At 48.0% G+C, this 22,586-nt stretch overlaps 1 protein-coding gene and 1 long non-coding RNA gene across 2 annotated transcripts in view; both read left to right on the forward strand.

The window, feature by feature from the left end:
• LOC143355637 (uncharacterized) overlaps positions 1-15,400 on the forward strand; it is a 97,202-nt gene extending 81,802 nt beyond the window's left edge. Inside the window, exons 5-8 of the mRNA XM_076790654.1 lie at positions 2,738-2,926; positions 12,613-12,802; positions 12,922-13,214; positions 14,479-15,400. Of these exons, the coding sequence (XP_076646769.1) occupies positions 2,738-2,926; positions 12,613-12,802; positions 12,922-13,214; positions 14,479-15,015 (1,209 nt within the window). The 3' untranslated portion in view covers positions 15,016-15,400. The remainder of the gene's footprint in view (positions 1-2,737; positions 2,927-12,612; positions 12,803-12,921; positions 13,215-14,478) is intronic.
• Positions 15,401-15,941: 541 nt separating this feature from the next.
• Positions 15,942-19,508, forward strand: LOC143355806 (uncharacterized). The gene is made up of 2 exons (XR_013082563.1): positions 15,942-16,374; positions 16,415-19,508. It is a non-coding gene; the product is annotated as an uncharacterized LOC143355806 (long non-coding RNA).
• The last annotated feature ends 3,078 nt before the right edge of the window (positions 19,509-22,586 follow it).

Below are 22,586 nucleotides of genomic sequence, written 5' to 3' on the forward strand. Positions count from 1 at the left end.
CTCGGAACCCTCAAGATTGCTCTCGATCAACGGAACAGTGGGTCACGGGGTCTAGCACCGAGTTAAGAGTTCGAATTATGTAGAAGAGGGATTCGCCGAAGAGTTAGAAGGCTGTTGTGTTTCGAAACGTCAGCGTTTCAATTCGAGTCTCGGTATCGTCGCAACGTATAGAGTCGTCGCAGTGCTATGGCAGAGGCCTTTTCAGAACATTTTCAGCTGCTAGATTCACCGAAGAGTTAGAGACTCTTGCGTTTGAGAGTGTCAGCGTTTTAATTTGAGTCTCGGTATCGTTGCCGCGTGTAGAGTTATTAAAATGGTATGCTGGGAGATTTCTCGAGAAAGTTGCGCGTTGTAGAAGTAGTCTCTGGTAAATATTGAAAGAGGACCCTTTAAGTTCCTCGCACCCTTTAAGAGAAAAACCGTGCGTCGTCCCGGCGCCGCAGACGGAGACAAATATTAAAAAACGTCAAGAAAACCGCGCTGCCAAGGAATAGCCGAAGTTTATTGGCCGCTGGAGTAAAATAGAATCCATCGGAAATGCACGACGCTACACGTCGGGCGTACAAGTTGGACCCATAAACGCGATCGCGTAAATATCCCCGACGTTTACGGTTGCACGGAAAACAGTTTATACCGCAGTAAACTGTTTTTTTCCACGTGCCCGTAAATTCCGTGCGTGTTTCAGGCAATGCCATTTACATGGACCACCCGGTAAATACTTCGGAGAACGTCGGACTATTGCGTATATAAGGATCGAACGGTAGGGAACGGAGTCTACGGGGGACGATGAGGAATCGACGGGAAAAGCGGGAGTTGCCTTGTTTAACCCTTAAGTGCGTAGGTAAACTAAATATTAGGAACATGACCCCACTTACCTAATTCCTTGCTAACTTTGATTACAGCAACAATTTATTTCTGTAAACACATTAAACATAACCTAAGTATTGACAGAAGCAAATAGCTGAACTCTCAGTTTACAAATGGCGCGGCTAAAAATGTTAACACAAAATCCAACACTGGGGTCCTTTGCGGACCCCACTCATGCATTTAAGGGTTAAAGGGATCGCAAATGATTGCCGCCTCGGAGTTAAAGTTTCCGTCTCGAATCCGTGCGACAGCCATTAGTCGGATAAAACCCTGTCGGCAAAGAAACGGCTCTCGGTGACGCGAGTAATAGTAAGCGATGTCTATCCGCTGAGATTAGATGCGATAAGCACTCCTCGTTAGCTTCGATAAAGCGATCGACCCGTTCGGCGAGGCGACGCGCGACGGTTCCGCGCGCGCGCTCGCGCGTTCAAGTCGTCTTGCGTGTCTTCTGATATTACATTCTTCGTCGGCTATCTGGTGCTTATCGGGCGTCGTACCCGCCGCGTCACCCGCCGCCCATTATCCGGCGTCGTTTGTTGAACGAGGCGTCACCGAGTACCGCGAAAAAGAAAAAAAGAAAAATGAGAAACCACCTTGTTCCACCGAACATCCTGTCATATTTCTGCACCGTACGACACACGAGCCGATGCCTTGCAATTTATAAAGAACCGATCGACTTTCACGTGTCTACCATGCAAGCAGGCGCCATTATAACCCCGAAATTTAGCCTTCGCATTGTACAAGAATATTCGTAAATTGCAACGTTTAGCTACATGGCCGCACCGAAGCAATATTTTCAAGATACACGCAACATCGACCGAGGTTTCTCGTTGTCGCTTCAAGTGTGGACACAGCTTTAGACGCGGCCTTCCGATTCGCGAGAAAACACACCTTGAGGTTCGTTGGTGCAGGGCCGAACCGCGCAAAACTACGGAATGATGAATTTCTGTTTCACCGAGTTTACCCGGAGGAAAGGAACTTTGGCCCGCGCCAGTTTCCGTCTCGCTGTCAATTTCTTTGACAGATAACCCTGCTCTTCCGTTATTCGCCGCCTCCTGCGGGAGCCAGGGACAGCGCGGATCCATCTACCGCGGATACAAACGCTTCCTGGGATATCCGCAGCCGATGGGATACCACGTACCCGTTGACCCAGTTCTCCCCGGTACTCGTAACGAGGCAAAAGTTCCCGAAGAACCAAAGGGAATTGAAGTTCGCCCGGGTTCAACGTCCCCGCGAAACAACTATGGCAAAGACAGCGCCCGGGCGCCGCCGACCCTCTCGCGGATTTTCCCTGTAATCGTGAAACACATCCTCGTAAAGTGCTCTTAAAACTTCGACAAAATCCACGATATTTCAGAACAGCGAAAAATGATCGTTGCCTTTTATAAGGTTATCCGGACATCTCTAGAATGAACACTAGATTGCCGGAGCGAGTGAATTTCACTCATTTAGGATTAAATAATTTTTTTTAAAACATATGTCGGTTTTTCTCATTATCATAGAATCAGAAGGAATCACTAACTGACCAGATACCTTCTTTTTCATCCGGCAAACTAGGGTTAAGGAAATACAAAATTAACCCTCTGCGGACCAAGCAATTTTACTGTTCTGCGAATAATTTACTGAAAATTTATTACTCTCGAAACACGTCAGTCAAATTTGTACCAAACACAACACTTGTTTAGCTCTCAGTATAAAATTTCGTTTCACAAGGAGGATAAATATATTCGGTCAGGTATGGTTAAAAATAATTCTCGTCCGCAGAAGGGTTAGGGGTAGTTTCTTGCTGAGGATGTTTTCGATGTCAGGGATAATATCTTTAAAGATAATGGTAGGGCGGATTCTGACTGGCTGGTTCGTTTAATTTCAGCTGGTGAACGGGCTCGACGGTCCCAGGTACATCTGCGAGACCGAAGTGATGGAGGAGGTGAACGTGGCGAACGCCGCCCCGGTCGAGTACACTCCGCCAGCGAATCACCCGAATAAAAATGCTAACGGGAACATCATCACCCTCACCCTCAAGGACAACCATCTCATCGTGGAGACGGAGGAGAGAACGGTGAGTATGCGCTGTAAGGGTTCGTCGAAGTAATAGTCGGCCTCTTTGCCGCTGGAAAATGACTCTTGGCTTTGAGGCGAGGATGATTGTCTGCGTAGGGCTCGTAGAGACCTTTAACCCTTCCGTGGCCGATCGGAAGCGCAAATACTTCGAATTTCCTTCGACAGTCTTGAATCGAGCCTGACTCGTGAGATTTCGAATCGAATCCACTAAACGTTAATTTCCTTCAGTGGAGAATATCATTCTATCTCCCTGCGATCGATATTTCGTTAGATCGCGGATCTTTGTACAAAATAAAAATTGTCTGCGGCAATTGCAAGGGACTCGTTCGGAATTTAATAATTCTGACAAGCTGAGATTAATAAATTGACATTCCGTTTTTGACACAGTTTAGATATTGTGAACGACAAGAAAGTTCATTTACTCGTGAAATATTTTTACTCGGTGAAAATTCTCAATTGTGAACTACAATATATGAGACATTGATAAATATACAGTGACTCCCACTAATATTCGGACGCTCTTCAAAATCGCATAGCTTTGTCAATATTGGACTGTACTACTTGAATTTTTTTGAGAAGTTAGAATAATTGGTTCGCCACATAACGTGAAAAAATGTTCGATTAAAACTGCAATTGGTCGCAATTGCAGTGGAAGTACTAAAAGTTGTATTTTGCAACTTTTTTATGCGGGCTTACATTAAACATTTAAAAGGTACGTTTTGTACATCTGTATCAACTATACATATTCTGAATATTTCATCTAAATCGGTCAACGTTGCAATGAACTACAAACGTTTAACGATGAAAGCTTAAGGGTGAAAGTCCACCAACAACATTTGTTGACCGATTTTAATGAAATTCTCAGAGTATGTATAATTCATACAGCCCTACAAATCGTACTTTCTAAATTTTCAATAGAAATCCACATAAAAAAGTTGCAAAATACAGCTTTCAGTATTTTCTCTGCAATTTCGAACAATAGTAATTTTTGTAAAAAATTTTTTCACTTTATGTAGCAAACCAATTGTACTAACTTCTTTAAAAAAAATCCAATCCAAGTCGTATGGTCCAATATTAACCCTTAGCACTCGAATGGTGCCTGAAAGGCACCACTAAAAATTTCTGTATCATTATTTAAAATATTTCTTACACTATTAAATTTGTTTGTATTTAATAAATTACTAAATATTTCGGTATTGTACGAGTAAGCACCATTTTCGTATGTATAACATGAAAACAAATCTATAGAAGGGCAATATTCTAGGTCGGAAGAAATGGTCCATTTTGGAGTTAAAATGGCTTCGAGTGCAAAGGATTAACAAAGTTATACGATGTCTAAAAGCGTCCGAATATTAGTGGGGGTCATTATATATCGAATTCCTTTATTGGTCGCTAGTTCATGCGAAGTTGTCCACGAGGTGAAGATCCACGATCACAGAAGAACGTTTTCAAGAAAACACGAAAAATTGTAGAAATACGTGTGGAAGCAGATGTTCAGTTCAAGTTCTCGACGAGCGAAACAAGGGTAGATTCGATTGGCTGTTGGAGCAAGTACACCGGCGTCCAGCGCGATATCAGAAACGGTTCCGTGTCGGTTCTTGTCTTGAATTTCTGTTCGAAAGTGTAAAGAGTCTTCCGGGGTCTGGGCGTGAACTATTTCGAGGGCGATGCACCCGGGTGGGCGGCGGCCGGGTGGCCGATTTTGTTGCCGGACAAAAGGACTTCCGCCGCGGATCCAATTAAATGGAATTCGCCGATAATTGGAAGCCCGGTTCATTAGCGATCCGCGAGATAGGGAAGCGGCCGAGATGGACGGGGGTGCATTTCGTGATCCGAGTAATAACTGAAACGTCGCGTCGGTTAGGCCGTTCGGAAGATAAAGTTTCGCCCGGTAGCCGGGGGAGAGGTGGGGCTGCGCGACTAAAAGGGCTGTTAATTAGGTTCGGCCCGAGAGAAAAAGGGGGGTGTCGCGTCGGGACGCTGGACAAGTTCGAAGGAGAAGCTGTTGGAACGGCCGGGCCGGGGGTTGGTCTCTCGGAGAATCGATCGCTCGGACAACGGGGACGTTTCTGTTCGAGGCGCGCGCCGTGAAACTTCCACGGCGAGTTAACTGTCGCCGGAAACGAAACGGCCGAGGGCCGAAGCCCCGGGAAGAATTTAACAAACGTCGATCGGCCCTTTCGCAGGTCGGTGTTCTAGAATTCATTCTCGATTAGCCGCGGACAGGGCCGCCGCTGAACAAAAGCCTCGGTTCCCGGCGCGGAGCCGCGACGAGGGGCGACGGTATAATCGGCACGCGGGGCACAATAAGGGCGCAACAGGTGAGCGAAAGGTCGTCGATTCGACGAATCGGCGACGAGAAAACGGAACGGATTTCCGGCTAAGGCCAATTAGCTGGGATCGGCACGCACATGATTTTCCGCGACACTCTTACCTTGACGAGAGTACGCTCGTGTTTGCGTTCAAGGGCTCTTCCGCACCCTCTTCTTCTTCTTTCCGTGTGAGTTTTCCTACGACGAAGATGCTCGACGATGTTTTCTTTTTTTAATTAAGCTCTTCAGACCCTTAAACGAGTCCATTACGCTTTACAATTTTCAAGTTAAAATACTGCAAAGAAGAAGAAAGAAAAAACTTACTCGACAACGTCCTCACACTTGCCCTTTAATTGCCGAATTAGCACTAGGTTTACGGACCACTAAAAGTGACTATTTTACATTACTTTATAAAAATAACAATGTGCTGCCCAAATTTTTAGCCACTTTTTTTTTTAATAACATATACCTAAAGAAATAAATTTGTTGAATAATTCCTCGTGGATGTGTCTTTAGAATATTAATAATTGTAAATTCAAAATATTAGAATCCGTCATTTTGACGGGCACCGTGAACCTAGTGTTAATGTTACTCGATCACCAATCGATGCGATGCTCATTATCGACTTGGCTTTTCTTCCTCACGCTACGCATCTTTGATTCTGCACATTAATTAACATGGTAAAATTGCCATTATACTGGACAGTGTAAGGAAAATGCTGACAATGGGAAACCGCTGGAAGTTTCGAGCGCGACTATAGCGCACAGGGCACCGTGAAATCGATCCACGATGCAGGGAGGTTCGCGCAGCTGGGTCGGCCAGCGGTTCCCCTTTGACAGGGATAACAGGCTCGCAATTATCGGGACTGTACAGCCCTGTAAGGTCGAAGGTTACCAGGCAATTTCGCCTCCGCCTATCGTCCTACTTACCAGCCGAGGCTTATCCGCGGAAACTCATCTTGCCGGGATTCTCGAAATCCATCGGCTTATTCCCCTCGTCTCCCTCTCTCTTCCCGTCTCCCACTCTCGTAAAATTACACCGAAACGGCCCAGGGTAACTATTCCAATTAATACAGGTGAAAGTTCCGTCGAGAAACGATCCCCGCAATATCTCAAGAATTCTTCCGGTTTTCGTGTCTCCCACGGTGGCTGTAGCTAACGCGCCGCAAATCCCGCAGCAGGATACGGTGAAGAGGGTTCGTAGGGATCCTAACCGGAGGATCCAGAGTCCCTGAATCCGGGGTAAGACCGTCGAACGAGCAGCGAGTCCGTTAATCGACGGATAAACCGAGGGAACTCGCTGGCACGCAAGTCTTCTCGCTGATCATAAGAGAAAGCGATATGGGGCGAGATGTCGTCGAAAAACTTGCGGGGACAGTTATCCGAATGTTTCCGGAGTGTCTAGAGTTCGAAGTGGAGCTCGAACTGTCGCGGACGCGAACGCAGTAGAAACTTCCCGCCTGTGATCAGACCAGACAGACCGGATTTGCTTGGAACTTTTGACAAACTACTCTGCTCGACACTTTCCTACATTTAGAGTGATGCGGTCTGAAGGAGTGTTGATTATTCTGATGGATAGGGTTCTTCATCCAATGTATTGTTTAATCGTTAAAACTTCTATTGGCTAGAGAACTCGGAACTTTTACGAACACCAACATTTTTCCTATCACTGGCAATGTTGATCCAAAATGTAGGAATCTTCGATGAAAATATTTGCTTTTTAGCAAAGAAACTGTCGGGAAATTTCGCCGGCGGAACATCAGCTACAAAGAAGACTGATGGTGGCTCTTTCGTCAAAGTTTGGCAAAGGATCTCGCAAACACCTGAGCTGGTAGGGGAGGGGGGAGAGAGGCGAGGTGTAGCAAAAACCGCGCGACAAGCTTGCTAGATGGAGAAGGACAAGGAACCGGACGGGAAGCCGAGACAGGTTGGATGCCCGGGACGCTTCGACGTAATATCTGGCCGGGAGCCAAGTCGCGGTGTTCACCCTCGGTCGCGTGGAATACCCTCAGAATTCGAGAAACACTCGCTCTATCGCGGCCACGAGTGCTTCTTTCGAATGAAGTGCGCTCCGCGGCGAAGGCCTCTCGATGCCAGGGGGAGGGGTGGGGTGTTTGCTCCTATCGGTCCACTTGTTTCTCCGCCGGAGCAAACCTAACGAAGAAATTAACCCTCACGGCTCGAGTGCCTCCCTCTCGCTCTCGGATATAATAACGCGGCCGGAGCCCGTTGCTCGCCGAGCGATCGTAAAAAGGCATCGCGTAGAATTCCCCTGCAATCTTCCGTCCTTTCTCCTCTTCGAAATTTACGCCAGGCCATCCCGGGGTCTCGATCCCGCGAAATTTCCAGCGAGGAGCACTCTGGCTTCCCCGATTCGTCACGAATGAGTCCCCCGGGTTACAGGCAGCTGTTATATACGTCCTTTTCAGCTTCCGATCCTCGGTAGAACGGTTTCCGAAACTGCATTGGCTGCGGTGTGTAGGTACAGACGAGTCTCGCTTCACCAATTTTTCTTGGACCATTTCATACCTTTCACGTACTCTGCACAAGTCCCTGGCGACTTTGATTAGCTTCTGAGAAGACGATACAGTGATTATACAGTCAGGAATAACCCACACACCTTCTTAACCTCTTAAGGGGGCCGGCAGGCATTCGGCCTTGACTGTCACGCTATGTTATGCTATGCCTTTTTTTCTAGACATTTTACGTCTTAAATAAGTAAGTAATCAATTAAAAATGCATACCACCGTGTTTGTACATGTCTTTGCTATGTCTGTATAGAGCCCTTTTTTCGATACGAACACTAAATCTCGCGAAATTAAGAGAATCTCTCAGCGGCAGCCATCTTGTGACGTCATACTTGCTTCAAAATTCGAATTTTCTGCCAAATATTACAAATTACTCCACGATGAGGTAGAAATTCGCAATTTGGGCTCTATACAGACATAGATTGGACTTTTAGGAAACACAATTGACCACTTCTAAACTGCTCATTGCAATATTGAAGCGATAGTTTGAAAAGGTTTTGACCCATGCATACGTATATGGATTTCAAACCCTGCCGACCCCCTTAAGCACTGCACGTCGCTATAATGAATGGCTTCCGTGGAAAGCGTCAGTTTGAACGGCACGAACCACTACAGTGGCTTTTATGCCATCCGCGCCGCGGCCAGGCGTGCCGAGTGCTTAAGAGGTTAATTCTTCTTACAATGTTTGTACTGACAATGTTGTCTAGAGATTCGATGAGATCCTGATTCATAATGTAGGAATATTTTAAAGGAAACTCCTTTATAGTCCCTCTATAGTCCTTTATACTCTTTCGACAACTCGATATTAAATACTTTAATAACGCTCGCGACTCTCTCTCTCTCTCTCTCTCTCTCTCTCTCTCTCTCTCTCTTCCGACCGACTGACACTACATCCCTCGCATTCGTCCCTTTTATCCAAGTCCCACTTTCATTCTTCCTCTCTTGCACTCTCATTCTCTCTCTATCAGTTTCACATCCATTCGGAAAACTCAAACAGTCACGTACGCCCTACGCTTGGCGCCCCTAAACACTTTACTCTTGTCACCGAGACCCAATGTCGCGTCCACAGTCACTCTAAACAATCACTCTAATACAGTGTCTGATTCATAACCCTACAATAAATTTCTCTGACGTCTTGTAACCCTTCGTTAGGCACCCTAGAATCAACTAAGAACTTGCATTGACCCCCTGAGAACCGAAAAGGCTGATACAGGGGAAAATACTGGTGCAGTGGAACTGCGTTCGTTGGCCGAGGTTGGATCTGTACCATCGATCTGATAAAGTTATAAAAAATTCGGGTTACGACAGGTTATTAGCTATCGGGGTGTATAAATAGCGCGTGGAAAGGGGTACGGACCGCGCGCGCGTCATACGTTTAGTAGAGCATCCGGGATCAGTAACGCGTGATCATCATTCTTGTGCATCGATTAATTGATCACGTGGAAGATTAAACCCTCGGCGAAGCGTTGCTCTCTCCTACCCCCTGTGATCCCGATAGGCAGACATATTTATACGTGTGGCGTCGCATCGTGGCCGGCCATACGCCTACGTTCGCTACTCTAATTCGGATGGTGCCCGGGGGTTCCGCGGGAGCGGCGAATTTGCATTTCAATGCGGCGGCCGTGCAGAGCAGAGCCGAGCAGAGCGGAGCAGAGCGGAGCAGAGCGGAGCAGAGCGGAGCATGGCAACGTTTCGAGCAAACGTCAGGCTCGGCGCAATTGCCCGAAACACGGCACGGTATAATTTTTAATAATCGCCGGGTGGAAAGCTGGGTTGGGCTGCTGCAGTTCCATCGGGTCGGGAGGTCGCCGGTGAAACGCGAGTTGCACCAGAGTTAGCGGGAGCTCGAGGCCCCTGAATTACGGCTGTTTCCGGCGAGTTGCCTTCCCGAAAATGCTCCCGGACGCTCCTCGTCCCACCTGAGATTTCCAACGAGGCTCCCGAACCGGAAGGAACGCCACCCTTGCTCCATTTTCCTTTCACGGGGCGCGAAACACCCTTCTCCATCTCTGAATCGCTCCGCGACGCAAGTAGATACGGCCGACCATGATCAGACACTTCGCACGATTCCCTGAAACCGTCTTCGGGAACGAAATATTTCGCGTTGCCTGCCAATTTTGCATGTTCTCCGGGTACAGTTCAATTTGCATAATTGAAGAACATGATAAAACACGTTGATACCTCTCTCCACCGACGAGCTGTTCTTTCCCACGACTTTCAGAACGACCTGCGCGCACTTGCGGCCCCGTTTCTTTGTCCTGACACAGTTAGGACTCGGTTACCGCGTGCGCGCTCCGTTACAGAGACCCAAGGAACGTCTCGTGTGGGCGATTCGTCGTTCGAGACGTATAGAAGGATCGAGCGCGGAATCTCGATTCTCGAACCGAGTCGGCACTTTGCGACGGCCCCGTGAAAAACTGCGAGACTCGCGGCGAGCTTCTGCGACGCCTCGGGGATACAGTTTCCTCGAGGAATCGAGAAATAGGTGGCACTTCGGCTCCCTTTTACCATTTCTTTGTCCTAGCCGTGCCGGGGGTCGGAACTGTCCCATTCGTTCAATTCCTTCCACCTCTTTGCACCTACGGGAACTTTTCCGACGCCCGATCATTGCTCCAAATTTCCCCGTGAAACTTTCCTCACAAGTCTCCCGTTTATTTAGAAAACTTTATCAACGTCGAGCGCGGACCGATGCAAAGACTTTCCGACCGATCTGAACTTTATCCTCTGCTTCCAATTTATCCTCAAAATTTGTCGCACGGTCTTCTTGACAAATAGCAAGACCGATCTGTCTGTCTTGTCGTGGATTAATTGAATCTGTGTGTGTGTGTGGTAAAATTGGCTGAAACAAGAAGACTCATAAAATTGAATTCGTTGCTCCATGAAAGCCAGCGTAACGTTCTATAATATAAAATCCCTGGTGCCATTGTTGGCCAGTGAAAGCTTTGACAAAGTAATTTGCACGTCACGTTGGCACTCATTGCACAGAAACGTCCATTCCGGACAGTGATTCAATTTACATATCAGGCGTAGAAATATGCGCTGGAACTACGAAGCGATCGAACGCTGTGATCGCAATTTGATTGAACGGTGTATAAAACGTCGGGTATTGGCATAGAGGTTGTTTGGTTCGAAATCCGACCGAGAACAATTCGGACGGGAATGAACGAGAACTTGAACCGATGATAAATTAACCGGATGGCCGGCCGATTTGCGGCAAGCAGAATCAGTTCTGTCGGGCATCCGAAACCCGGAGAGATCCGGGAATGTCCGTGGACGTTCCGCCGAAGATTTGCCGGGAAATCGAGGCGAGCAGGATGCCGGGGTGACGGTCCCGATAACTCAAAGCCGACGTGCCCGCGAGGTAACGGTGCGCGCGCGAGACGAAACAGAGAGCAACGAGTCGGACTAGGGAAGCGGGGGCCGGAACAATAGCGAGAACTAATTCTGTGGTCCGTCGGAGTCGAGTAGCTACCGCGGGCGGTCGCGTTTATACACCCTCGGGCGTGGGTGGGTGGGCTCTATATACGGGTAAACTAGAAACATCGGCCAGGAAATCTACGGAGTGGAAATTAATTTCCTAGTTTCGATGCGGCGCATTGTTCGGCGTTCCGCGTGTACGCTTTTATCGGCCGGCTGGCGTTGCTGCCGATGTTTGACAACCCCTCGTGTTCCTCGAATAAATCAACGGCGCCCGTGTTTGTATCGATCCCCCCCCCCCCCCCCTCCCGTAAGAGCGACTCTGTTCGGGATCGAGACGGACGTCGCCGAAAATTTCACCCTCTATACCTTCCGGAGTCGATTCCCCTGTTGATTAACATCCAAGTACGAGATCTCGGTTTACTCAGCGTCTCCTACCAATATTTTTCTTTACAATTACTCGCGCCGCGCCGCGCCGCGCCGGTTCGGCTGGCTCACAAATATTTTGTCGGGTTCTCCGAATTAGTCTGCCCGCAGTCATCTTCCGAACAATCGGAGAACAGAATCTTCTTTTCAAACCCCTACGAAAGGGAGTTAGTAGGAATACATACAAATTTTCGTGTTACCCATCCAACGGAAAAAACGAGCGAGAAACTCATTGCCGCACGCCCCAACCGAAATTCAAAAGGTCATTAGTTTATAGTGGCAATCCGTTTATTACAGGTAAAAATTTCAGACACTTCATAGGCCCCAATAATTGTAAAAGGGACACCCTACTGTTCGAGAAAATTCCAAGATACCTAGTGTTAAAGGTTTATGAGTATGACCCAGGTAATTTTTTCATCCCATCTGGAAAAAACTTATTGTCAACCAGGCTGCCAATCAAAACGTAAAATCACGCTGATTGGCTGTCCGGCGAAGACGAACACTATTATAAATATGCGTCCTTCGAAAATGGCGCCAGGAAAAAAAAAGAACAAGAGCACGCGCGTACACCGATCCATCGTTTATATTGTCAACCATGCCGCGACTGTATCATTGTACATTATATCCCGTTGGGTTTTGAAATTATATTCTGCTAATAGAATCATTCGGTTTTACGTCGAACACCCTATCAGCCCTACCCCTAATAATCAGTGACAGGGTCCAACGCGATTCGCGACAACGAGTAAAATTCGGAACGGAGATTTTCGCCCTTCGTCGACTTCGAAAAGGTCTAGCCGCGGACGCGTTCGCGTAACATTCGTTTTACTCGAAGGAATCGGGAATGACAGAGGGGTTACGACGATTGTAGGTGTAAGGAGAACTTACATAAAGATATCAAAAATATTGGCGTGAGCCGCGGTAATAAACGGCGGCTTTTCTCCCGCGGGCACGGGAGCCAGAAAAAAGAAAAGAGCTGACGAACCGACCGGTTTGATGTTTTAGGTGACGATGGAGGATAATAAAAACCGCAGGTACCAAGATAACGGGTGCTCGTTCGTGGTGGAGGTGCAGCCCAGCTATCAGCCCGACGACGCCAAGGCCAATAAAGGCTCCAACGAGGACGTGACCGCAGACGTCACCGACCAGCAGGCTCTGGTGCACCGAGAAGAAATTCCGGAGGATCGATCACCGGGTATCAAAAAATGTCCATACACTGCTCTCACTCTCTCGCCCTCTAGCTCTGCACGGAACCTCCCGCCTGTTGTCCGATGGAGCAATTAATTTAGCCTCGGCCCTATCTCCACGGTGCAGGTTTCGAGAACACCAGACTATTCGGCAGCACGAACACCGGACTGTCCCAGTCGGATCTCTCGATCTCCAGCCAGGGCTCCGTGAATCCGAGCTATCGTTATGGAAATCAAGTCGAGTACGATGCCGGCCATCTGGGTTATCCGGTGTACGGTGGTAGTTACGAGTCCGATACGCTGTCCCGGAAGCTGGAGGGCGGCTCCAAGTGGGTGGAATTCGATAAGTCGCCGGACATTGAGAAGACGCTGTTGAACGTGTCGAAAACCTCCAGCTTGGAGAAGGACACCGACGAGAGCGTGAGTAAACCCGTACCCCACTCCCAAGATGCTCCGGGTTCTAGGAATTTGCCTGTCTTCCACAAAAATTAATACCCAATCCCTTTCATCGAGCACTAGCTTATCCAGACACGGTTCCTTTATTTTTTCTCCCATTTAAGTGGAAACCAGCGGACGAAATCTGATACCACCTCGGGAAACCAATGACTGGTCTTTGTAAATTAGCCACGCCTTCCGTCGCTCTAAATTTGCCACACCCCTGCAAAAGTGTACCCAGCAAACTAAATGATCGATGTCTCCTAGCAAGACCTGCCTGCACGTGATTAATCATTGCGATTAATGGACTGTGGACCTTCGTGTATTTAGGAGATCTTCCACAAATCGTATAATGCAATCTTTAGCCGCACGGATATAGAGTTTTATTTTATTTTCCGGTGAACTGTAACGATTAGCATTTCAAGGGTTCAGGGACATTTCATATTTAACCTTTTACGCTCGACTGTCCCCACCGAGACAAGCAATTGCCAAATGGTCGAGCAGGCACACTCAATTCGATATAGATAAAATGGCTTCGAGTACAGAGGGTTAACCCTTCCGCTGCCACGCGAATTTTTGATCTTGCACCAGTGGGCCACGATACAAATCTCATCTTAAAAATTGTATAATGGCAAAGAACTGCGAAATCATATTAAAATAACGGTACAATCTTGCCGATAGCACATTTTTCTTAGCGGTGGTCATCCGTGACCACCGTGGCTCCCGTGACGCAGTACAGTGATTTCTCTACATATGTCGCTAAGGCCTAGATGATAAACGTCGCGGAATTATCCCCACTACCGGGATGTCACTGCCGAGAGGCCTCGGACGCCGAAGAGTGTAAGCATAACACGGCTCGGGTGTGTCTTCTGGACGATAAACGACGCTGGCAAGACCCGTGTTGTTGACATATATCGAGAATTCACTGTATATCTTTCGATCAAATTTCAGAAATGATTGAAAGAGATAGGAAAGTGGTGGTCACCCGTGACCACGATGGCCCAAATGAAAAGACAAGCGCCGGTCCCATGGGACCACCGTGGCAGCGAAAGGATTAAGAGTTTCTAGTCTTAATGACCTTTCTTACGATCATGGCTACTTTTTAGTTGTCTTCAATTCACTGAAGTCTCGATATAGCGAAGTTCCACAGTCCACCGACCAAACAGATAAAAATTCCTCGAACTCTAGAACATGTCCTTGATATGTCCTGTATCTAGTAGGTCCTCCGATAACGAAGCTACCGTTTCAGCCGTCGATACCTGGCAAGCGGACAAACAACCTGGACGCGTCTCAAGGTTCCGGGGGCTCCATGGACCAGCAGGATTCCACGGACGCCAGCGTCTCGACGGACACGGTGCGTTCGAACCCAAATCTTCAAGTGAACGGTACGACGCCGAACAAGCTGGAGATCATGGAGCAGAAGGGCCTGAAGGATTTCGGGAAGCCGGAGGGCAAGCCGGTGATCACGGGGGCGTTGTTGAAGGACGACGTGCAGGAGGACACATTCCAGGAGCAACAGCGAAAACTGGGAAACGGTACGCTAACGCCGGAGCACAAAGAAGAGAGGCCGAAGGACCAGAAACCTGAAGGGAGCACGTTCGTGCCGAGCCACAAACGAAGCGGGAGCATTCCTCCTCGGCTGATCGAGGAGAGCCTGGACCTGAAGAAGTCGTTGGACATCTACAGTCAGATCAAGACCAGCACCAAGAGCATACTCCCCGGGCTGAGCCCGAAGTTCGAGCTGCTGCAAAACGAAGTCAGTCCGATCGAGGAGAAGGAGAGTTAATGGGGATGATCAATCATCTTCGTGATACGTCTCAGGTGAACAAACAAACAAAAAAGAAAAGAAAAAAAAAACGGCAGGACATCGAACAGTCGAAAAACACGAGGACCAGGGTCCTCGGCGATTTTCTACGGGAAACCTCGACGCTCGGGGAGAGCGCGGAGAGCGAAATCAAAATGACAACGATGACGACGACGACACTGTGGTTTGAACAGACGAGAAGATACCCGTTGTAGATAATTCATCAGCGCTCCACTACAAACAACCACGGTCGTGTCTTCTATCTGGCCGGCGCGGCGCGACGGTGGTTCCATCGGGTAGGTGATTCCAAGTTGGACGGTATGGAAAGGGAAACGGCCGGTTCCGGCGGGTGGCTATCGCGTTTCCGCGACCGCGATAAAATCATCGAGGAAGAAAATCACCGGCCGCGATACCGACGCGGACAAATTGCTCGCGTCCAGGGAGACCGTGGCTCGCGGCACGGCACTGGGAGAGGACTCAAAGCGCTCGGAATTGACAATATACCCTAATGATTCTCCGCAGTCTCGCAACCCTTGGCTCTGCCGCTTCCGACCCTTTCCCTCTGTCTATCTCGCTCGTTTCCATCTCCTGCCTTCAGTTAGGGCTTCAAGCGATCCCCAAAATGGCTGTTTGACACCGTTATGGGAGGATTCTGATTAAAGCAGCTACGACCAACCTTTGGCTACTAGACAGGCCAAGAGTAGACATTTTTCTGAGCACTTTTTACCGAGTGCGTTGGAAATTAAACTGGTCGATTAAACTATTTGCGGGGTATATGGCACACATCATTTTGCCCGAAGTAGCAAAGTTTAATACTGAAGCACTGAAGGCTCCAAATTCTTATAATTTCGTAATTCATGATGCTTAGGCCGTTTATTTATCAATTTTTTAAACCATTTTTTTTTTTGGGACGCTTGTTGTAGACACCGTTGAACTTACTACTGTTGCTAATGCTGTTCATTTTATTCGTTCGATTGAAGTAGATGGGATTCATGGGATGACCTAATGTAACAGTTTCCAACTCCTGCCTTCGGCTCTCTTTACATTTCTGTGTCAGTCTCTCGTCCTCTAGTTCTGTGCCCGTCCTTCCCAGTAATTCTCTCTCTTTCTCTCTCTCTAATTTTCTGTCCGTCTCTCCCTTCTCTCTCCGCATTCGTGTGCGCAAACCCGGCCCGGCCCGGCCCGGCCCGTTGAATTTACCAAAGCGAGGATGTATGAGCCGCGGAGAACAATCGCCGGCTAACGAACTCGACGCGGCGCGGCGCCGCAGCGGATTCCGTGGCTGTACGACCGCAGAGCCGCGTTGGAACCGCGCGGAACACGATACAACGGGCCTCGATTGTTTGCTGGGAGAGAGAGAGAGAGAGAGAGAGAGAGAGAGAGAGAAAGAGAGAGAGAGAGAGAGAGAGAGAGAGGGAACCGAGCATACGCCGCCTCTCTGTTACGCGAGAAAAAAGCCCCCCGGGGCTCGTTTGAAATGCAGAGGAACACCGGAGCGCGGAGGGCCGTCAGGAAAATTTCCGAGGGTCCGCGGTCTGCCACCGGAAGCCAGCCCTGGCGAGAATCAACCGGCCGAGGATAATTTCCCTCCGTCCTATCCACCGGAGCCCTATCGACTCTAGCCGAGCTGTGCGCTCCTTCGCCAAAGAATCGGCCGCTGAAATTACACGGCCGCCGATCCAAATCTTTTTATCGCTTGTCTGCTGATTGTCCCATCGTTGGACTGATCAATACCGGCTCCGTTGTGCAACCGTAATTATATTCGTTTCTCCGCGTCCTCAGAGAATTATATTTTAAAGTAAACCATTCGTTCTGCTCAGTTTCTCTGAGAATGAAATGTACAAGTTTATTCAGCACCGGGACAGAACAAAACAGTATTGTTAGTAGACTGCGGATTTGATTTGAACAATTTGCCTTATTCGACGGTTATTTTGACAAGTTACTTAACCTCTTAAGCACGGCGCGATCGTCCGCAACTGTATGTTCCAGGGACGGCGTGCCTGGCCGCGGACGGCATAAAAGCCGCTATAGTGGCGTTACCGTTCAAGATTATGCTTTCCACGGAAGTCGCTATAGTGGCGTACAGTGCTTAAGAGGTTAAAAATCGGCAGAAAGATTTCGACCAGCGGCGTTCGGCTAGAGGCGAGACAGAGTGGCGAAACGATGAGTTAGGTGGACGAAGGCCCGGTTCGAAACGTTTCGCGAACGATCGCTGAAAAATAACGCCGTCCCGGTCGCTAGCGACCCGCACGATTTGTATCCGTAAGATCGAAGATGGAATGGTCCATTTGTACACGAACGCAGGATATATAAGATAAGTAGCTTGTACCCGAACGATCGAAGAGGAGACACCGATTCCCCGATCATCTGGTGCGCGCCCACCGGATTTTGCTCCTCGATAGGATTTTCTCGAAGGGGAACGCGTTTCCCTTCCGTGGTTTCCGGAAACGATAGCTTAAGGGAGGAGTCTTAGGGCTCGTAAACTTTTTAGCGTGGACGGAGCAGGTGTCGGCGAACGCGCGTGCGGTTCCATTGGGAATTTTGTAAGCGGTTCTATGGGAGTCGCCTCCACCCCACCCATCGACGAGCGCAGTTTTACAAACGAACCAGATTTACTAAGAATTTTCTATTGTCTCGGAGAGCGTAGGATACGGAAAAAAACACTAGACGGTATTTAAGCATACTAAAACGCTATTAAGTGTCCAAAACAACAAACGATAGAAACGTAAGATCGATCGATCGAGACTCTCGTTAGACGTTGGATCGAGAACGCTGGGGGAATGCAGGTGCGCCGATAGTCTCTGGCCAGGTCGATCTAATGTTTAACTTCGAGATTAATCGGAACCAGATTAAACGATCCTAGGTATACACAGTACCCGTAAGAGACCGTACACGTTAAGTGCGAGACTCGCGGCTCGAGCAAGTCGGCCGGAGAGGCTTAAGAGGTTTAAACGCGACCGAGGTGGATTCTAGTGCCAAAATAGTTCCTTAAGGTTTCTCGAGAGCAAAGCTCGACGAACGTAATTGCCGAACGACTAAGTATATGATACTCTTGATATAATTACTTTTAATTGATATCGTACGTTTCGAGCAGATGCTGCGTTACCAATATTTCAGATTTTATACGGCTTCCGTTGAATAGTGCGAACGTTTGTTGTTGATATGGTGCTATTTGCGTGTGAGAATCTCGTGGGCTCGTCGAGCGTCGCCCTCCCGAGCGAGACGAGACTCCAAACGACGACGAAAGGAATCATTCCGTGCCAGCTCACGGAAGGCTCGAAAGTATTCTCGTCGATGCGAGACGCCGACGCGAGACGATCGAACCGTAGCGCATCTAGCGATTAAGTAGCCACGGTAAGAATCTAGTCGTGCTCTAGATCCCCCCGTCCCACGAATCGTTTGATCGATTCTTTTTTTTTTTTTTTTTTCTTAAATCGGCCGCGTTCCTGCGATCCTACGTCCCCAAAACCGGTCACACGCGCCCCCGCTTTCACACCTAACCCGAAAACCGGTCAGTCTAGTTTCCAGATTTTAGCGATTCTCGTGTGGCTGTCAATAGATGGTATTAGAGGTCTAACTGTGGACAGGATTTTATATAAAACCTGAATGTCTCGCGTATCTCTAGGAATAATTCTCACCAAGTAGCTGGTCGCGTAGCGGTCGACCCGATCGACCCATTTAGATCGTTTCGCCGTCGATCTCCGGCCGTTTCAACCCTCGTCTCGCGGCTCGAACGTCGAGATGTCAACCTGGAGATCTACGCGTCTCCGTGACCTGGATCGGCGCGAGATCGACGACCGAACGAGTTACACACTTTGTAAGAGGAAAGCATTCTCTGTTCTTTGACGTAACGCTCTGGTATTCTATCGCATCGCGCATCACGAGTTCGTAAAGGACACTTTAGAGATAATTACTCGTAGAGGCTCGTCGAAGTAAGACTCTCAATTAACGATTAAGGCAGACGCGGACCTCCCGCCCGGGGTCCCGGCACACAACCGTTCCATATGATCAATTAAATTCGAATCGTAGTTGTTAAGCGAACGACGACGGAGAGAAGCAGTTTAAACTCGAGCTTTGGAGATATTGATATTGAGCTTTCGATTGCACATGAACACGCCCCACTCGCGCAGCCATACATACATACATACAGCCATACATACATACGTACATACATACATGCATACGTCCACATACACCGAATATTACGTACGTTTTCTCCCTCGTTTCTAACGATAAGTTCCAGCAGCCGCCACTCTTCGTTCGACCCCCCACACCGCGCCTAGGAAAAAGAAAAAGAAACCACCGGAACCAATCATTGTCCGAAAGTCATTTTTGTCCATCGTGCTGATACAGTTTGTACGCCCGAAGCACGCGCGCTTCGAACCTCTTTTTAGAAGGAACGTGCGGACATTCGTTTTTGCTAAGGTACCACGTTGTATATGTCAATTTATTTTGCAAAATAAACCATTGGACACGAGCCCCGTCGTCACGTGATCAATTCATGTCTCTCACGAACAAGTTCGCTTCGCTTCCATTTATTTCATTCGTTCTCGGTCGCTCTTCCGTCCGTCTGCGATCAGTTGCACAGATTTTCATTTAATTAGTAGACTGCGGATTTTATGCGTTCATGACTGAAATGCGTGGGCGAAATTCAAAATATAAAAAAAAATTACCCAAATTCGGGAACATCTATGAATTGTTTACAACATTTTAAGATCATCGAAGGAAGAAAACATTTTTCACTTGGGTCCTATTTTTCTGATCTCTATTTTATAAAGATCCGCTGTCTATTAATTAGCTTCAGTATTTTTCTTTCTAGTGGCATTAACTGGCAATTCTCCAAATATTTTTTTATCCCCTCAACATTTCTCTTCATCGATCCTCAGTCATTTTTCTCAGCCGTCGATAGTATCTTTCATTCTCGTTTCGATCGATCAGTGATTTTAATAAAATTAACCAGCTAATGCTTTTCTATCCCTCGGAGAATTGTTTATCGATTCGCGACGGTTCTCGGCGCTTATTCGCAATAGATAATAATGTGTCCTGTTGGTAACGCAGAGGGTGCGCACCCCTACGGTGAATAATCGCGAAGCGACCAAGCAACCCCAAACGGTCCTGAACCACCCCTTGAATCCGCCGACAAGGAATCGCGCCATCTGGGAACGATCGTGCAAGGGTTGAAGCTGCTCGACTTCATCGGTAAAGTTGCCAAAGGGGGTGGAAAAGGGTTGAAGATGAGCGAGACTGGCGGCGCCAACGGCGGAACCGTGGAAACGCTGGAAATATCGCTGAATTATACATGCGCGTTTTTAATTCGGTAATCAATAGTAAAAACCGCTAATATATCCCCACCATTTTTCCGCTATTCCGGATTCGCCAATGCCCAACTACCCGGCAACCCTTTGCGATTTCGCGTGGGAGGAGCCGTTGTTTGCCAGCACCCTGTTTTCACGATCGACCCGTCGAATTTCGAACCCCGGCCGTCATTTTTCTTTTTCCAGCTATTTCGGCCCTGGGCGAGATAATGAACGTCGCGACGAGTTTACAAAATTGAGCTCCGGCTCGCGGAAATTAACGCGGACAGAAAAAAAGAGAAAAAAAAACACACACGCACGGTGGCGCGCGCGAGCGGGGGGTGTTAGGGTCGCCGCGTGATTTATGACCGTGGAGATTAACGTCGATACCATTCGATTCTTTTTTTCTCTTTTCACTTTCCCTTGCAACTGCACTCTCTGTTTTTTTTTTTTTTTGGTTTTCGTGTTGTCCTACTGTTCATGGACAATTGCGGTGCATCCACCGGAGATAACAACGTGGTAGCGACGTTGTAGGCTGAGATCGAGCCCCGAAATAAATATGTCGTGAATTGAATTCTCTCGATTCTCCCGACGTCTCTATCCGTCACGATTGATATCTTTGTGCCTCTGAATTTAACATATTGTGCCTCTGCATGTTGGGTCGATTCTGACTAACTTCTTTACTATTTATACTATTTCGAATTTTTTACTATTTACAATTGTTGGAACGTCAAATATATGAGGCGTGAATGGGAAAGAACTTCGCGAGTTCCGTTCCGGAAGTAGCCAAGTAGCCGACCGGGCGGTTAACGACAGTGATTCGTACGGGGCCCCAAAGTGTTGAATCCAAATAAAAAAGTAGTAAATTTCACTGTCTCGATTCTCCTGACGCCTCTATCCGTCCCGATTGAGATTCATGTGCTTCTGAAGTTAGCGATAGTGATCTGTGTGGGACCCCAAAGTGTTAAATCATAGAATTCGGAATGCGAGGAACGATTTCCGCAAGCGAAATCAAAGAAAGGATGAAAAATCGGCGGACAACGGCGCGCGAGCACCGGCAGCGGGCTTTTATTCGATAATTTTGTCCAAGGCGAAGCCAATTACAGGCCGTGAAAGACCCGCGAGGAGCAGCTCGCTCGTAGGCAGAGGCACGCACGTCGCTCGGACGTTTGCGCGACCATAATTACTGTTTATTAAAGACGATTGCAAAAACCGGGGCAGGTGCTCGTTGGGAGCCGTGCAGCGTGCGACAGAGAGAGAGAGAGAGAGAGAGAGAGAGAGAGAGAGAGAGAGAGAGAGAGAGAAGAAGTGACCGTTGTTGAAACCCTCGAAACTCTGTATACCTGCATCCGCACGGTTCCCGCGGTTTTATTGTATCCCGGGCAGGGCCCTCGCGCTAATTTCTGAACCTCTTTGCGATTCCGTTCTCGCCGAGGCGGCTCCTCGAGAGCCGGTAGCCCAGCCACGCGTTATATTCGTTAGGCGAAACAGAGAGAGAGAGAGAGAACTGCGAAACACGCATACCGATCCCTTCTTCTCCTTTCCTTTCCTTTCCTTTAGTTTTCGTTTCGTTTCGTTCTCTTCGCGGGAACCGAGCCGTGCACCCGCACCCCTTTTTTCTCCCACGGGCCAAAACTGGAAACCGCGTGAGAGCGATACTCGAGCAATCTAATTTTTGTATACACGAGAAAAATTGCTTACTCTTTCACGTCCTGCTCTGTTGCAGGTGGGACGTTTCGCTCGACGCTGAATCGCTTGCTCGCTGGATGTCGATTATCCGAAAACGGTGGGACGAAAGATATTGGAAGACAATGTTTTGGGGACGTAAGTGATCAGTCGAAAATCTGCGGAGCTGTATGTATAATGAAAAGATTGGCTACGTCAATTGCAAAACACAGAAACCTGGTAACCGTTTCGGTTACATAAAAATCGGTTTGCATTCATTACGAGACATTGGAATTTATTTTTCTGTTCGGTGGGTGTACTAAGTCGTAATTCCTTTATCATTTGGAATTACACCCACTCATGTTTCGTCATAAATGCATGAAATCCGCTGGTCACGGATAAGTGGCGTTCGCAATCTTGCAGTGCACTCAGAGATTCTGGAGTTTTATACACTCTCTTGTTTAATGTTTTAGAACTCAGGACGATATTCTCTTTTGCTAAATCGTTTCGATATTTTTCATGCTAGAGGTGCGTCGCACAAACGTGTTAACAACTTCGAGGAACGTTCAAATTGCGCCTATTCATTTCTACCAT

Source organism: Halictus rubicundus, chromosome 1, assembly GCF_050948215.1.
Source record: "Halictus rubicundus isolate RS-2024b chromosome 1, iyHalRubi1_principal, whole genome shotgun sequence".
Taxonomy (NCBI): domain Eukaryota; kingdom Metazoa; phylum Arthropoda; class Insecta; order Hymenoptera; family Halictidae; genus Halictus; species Halictus rubicundus.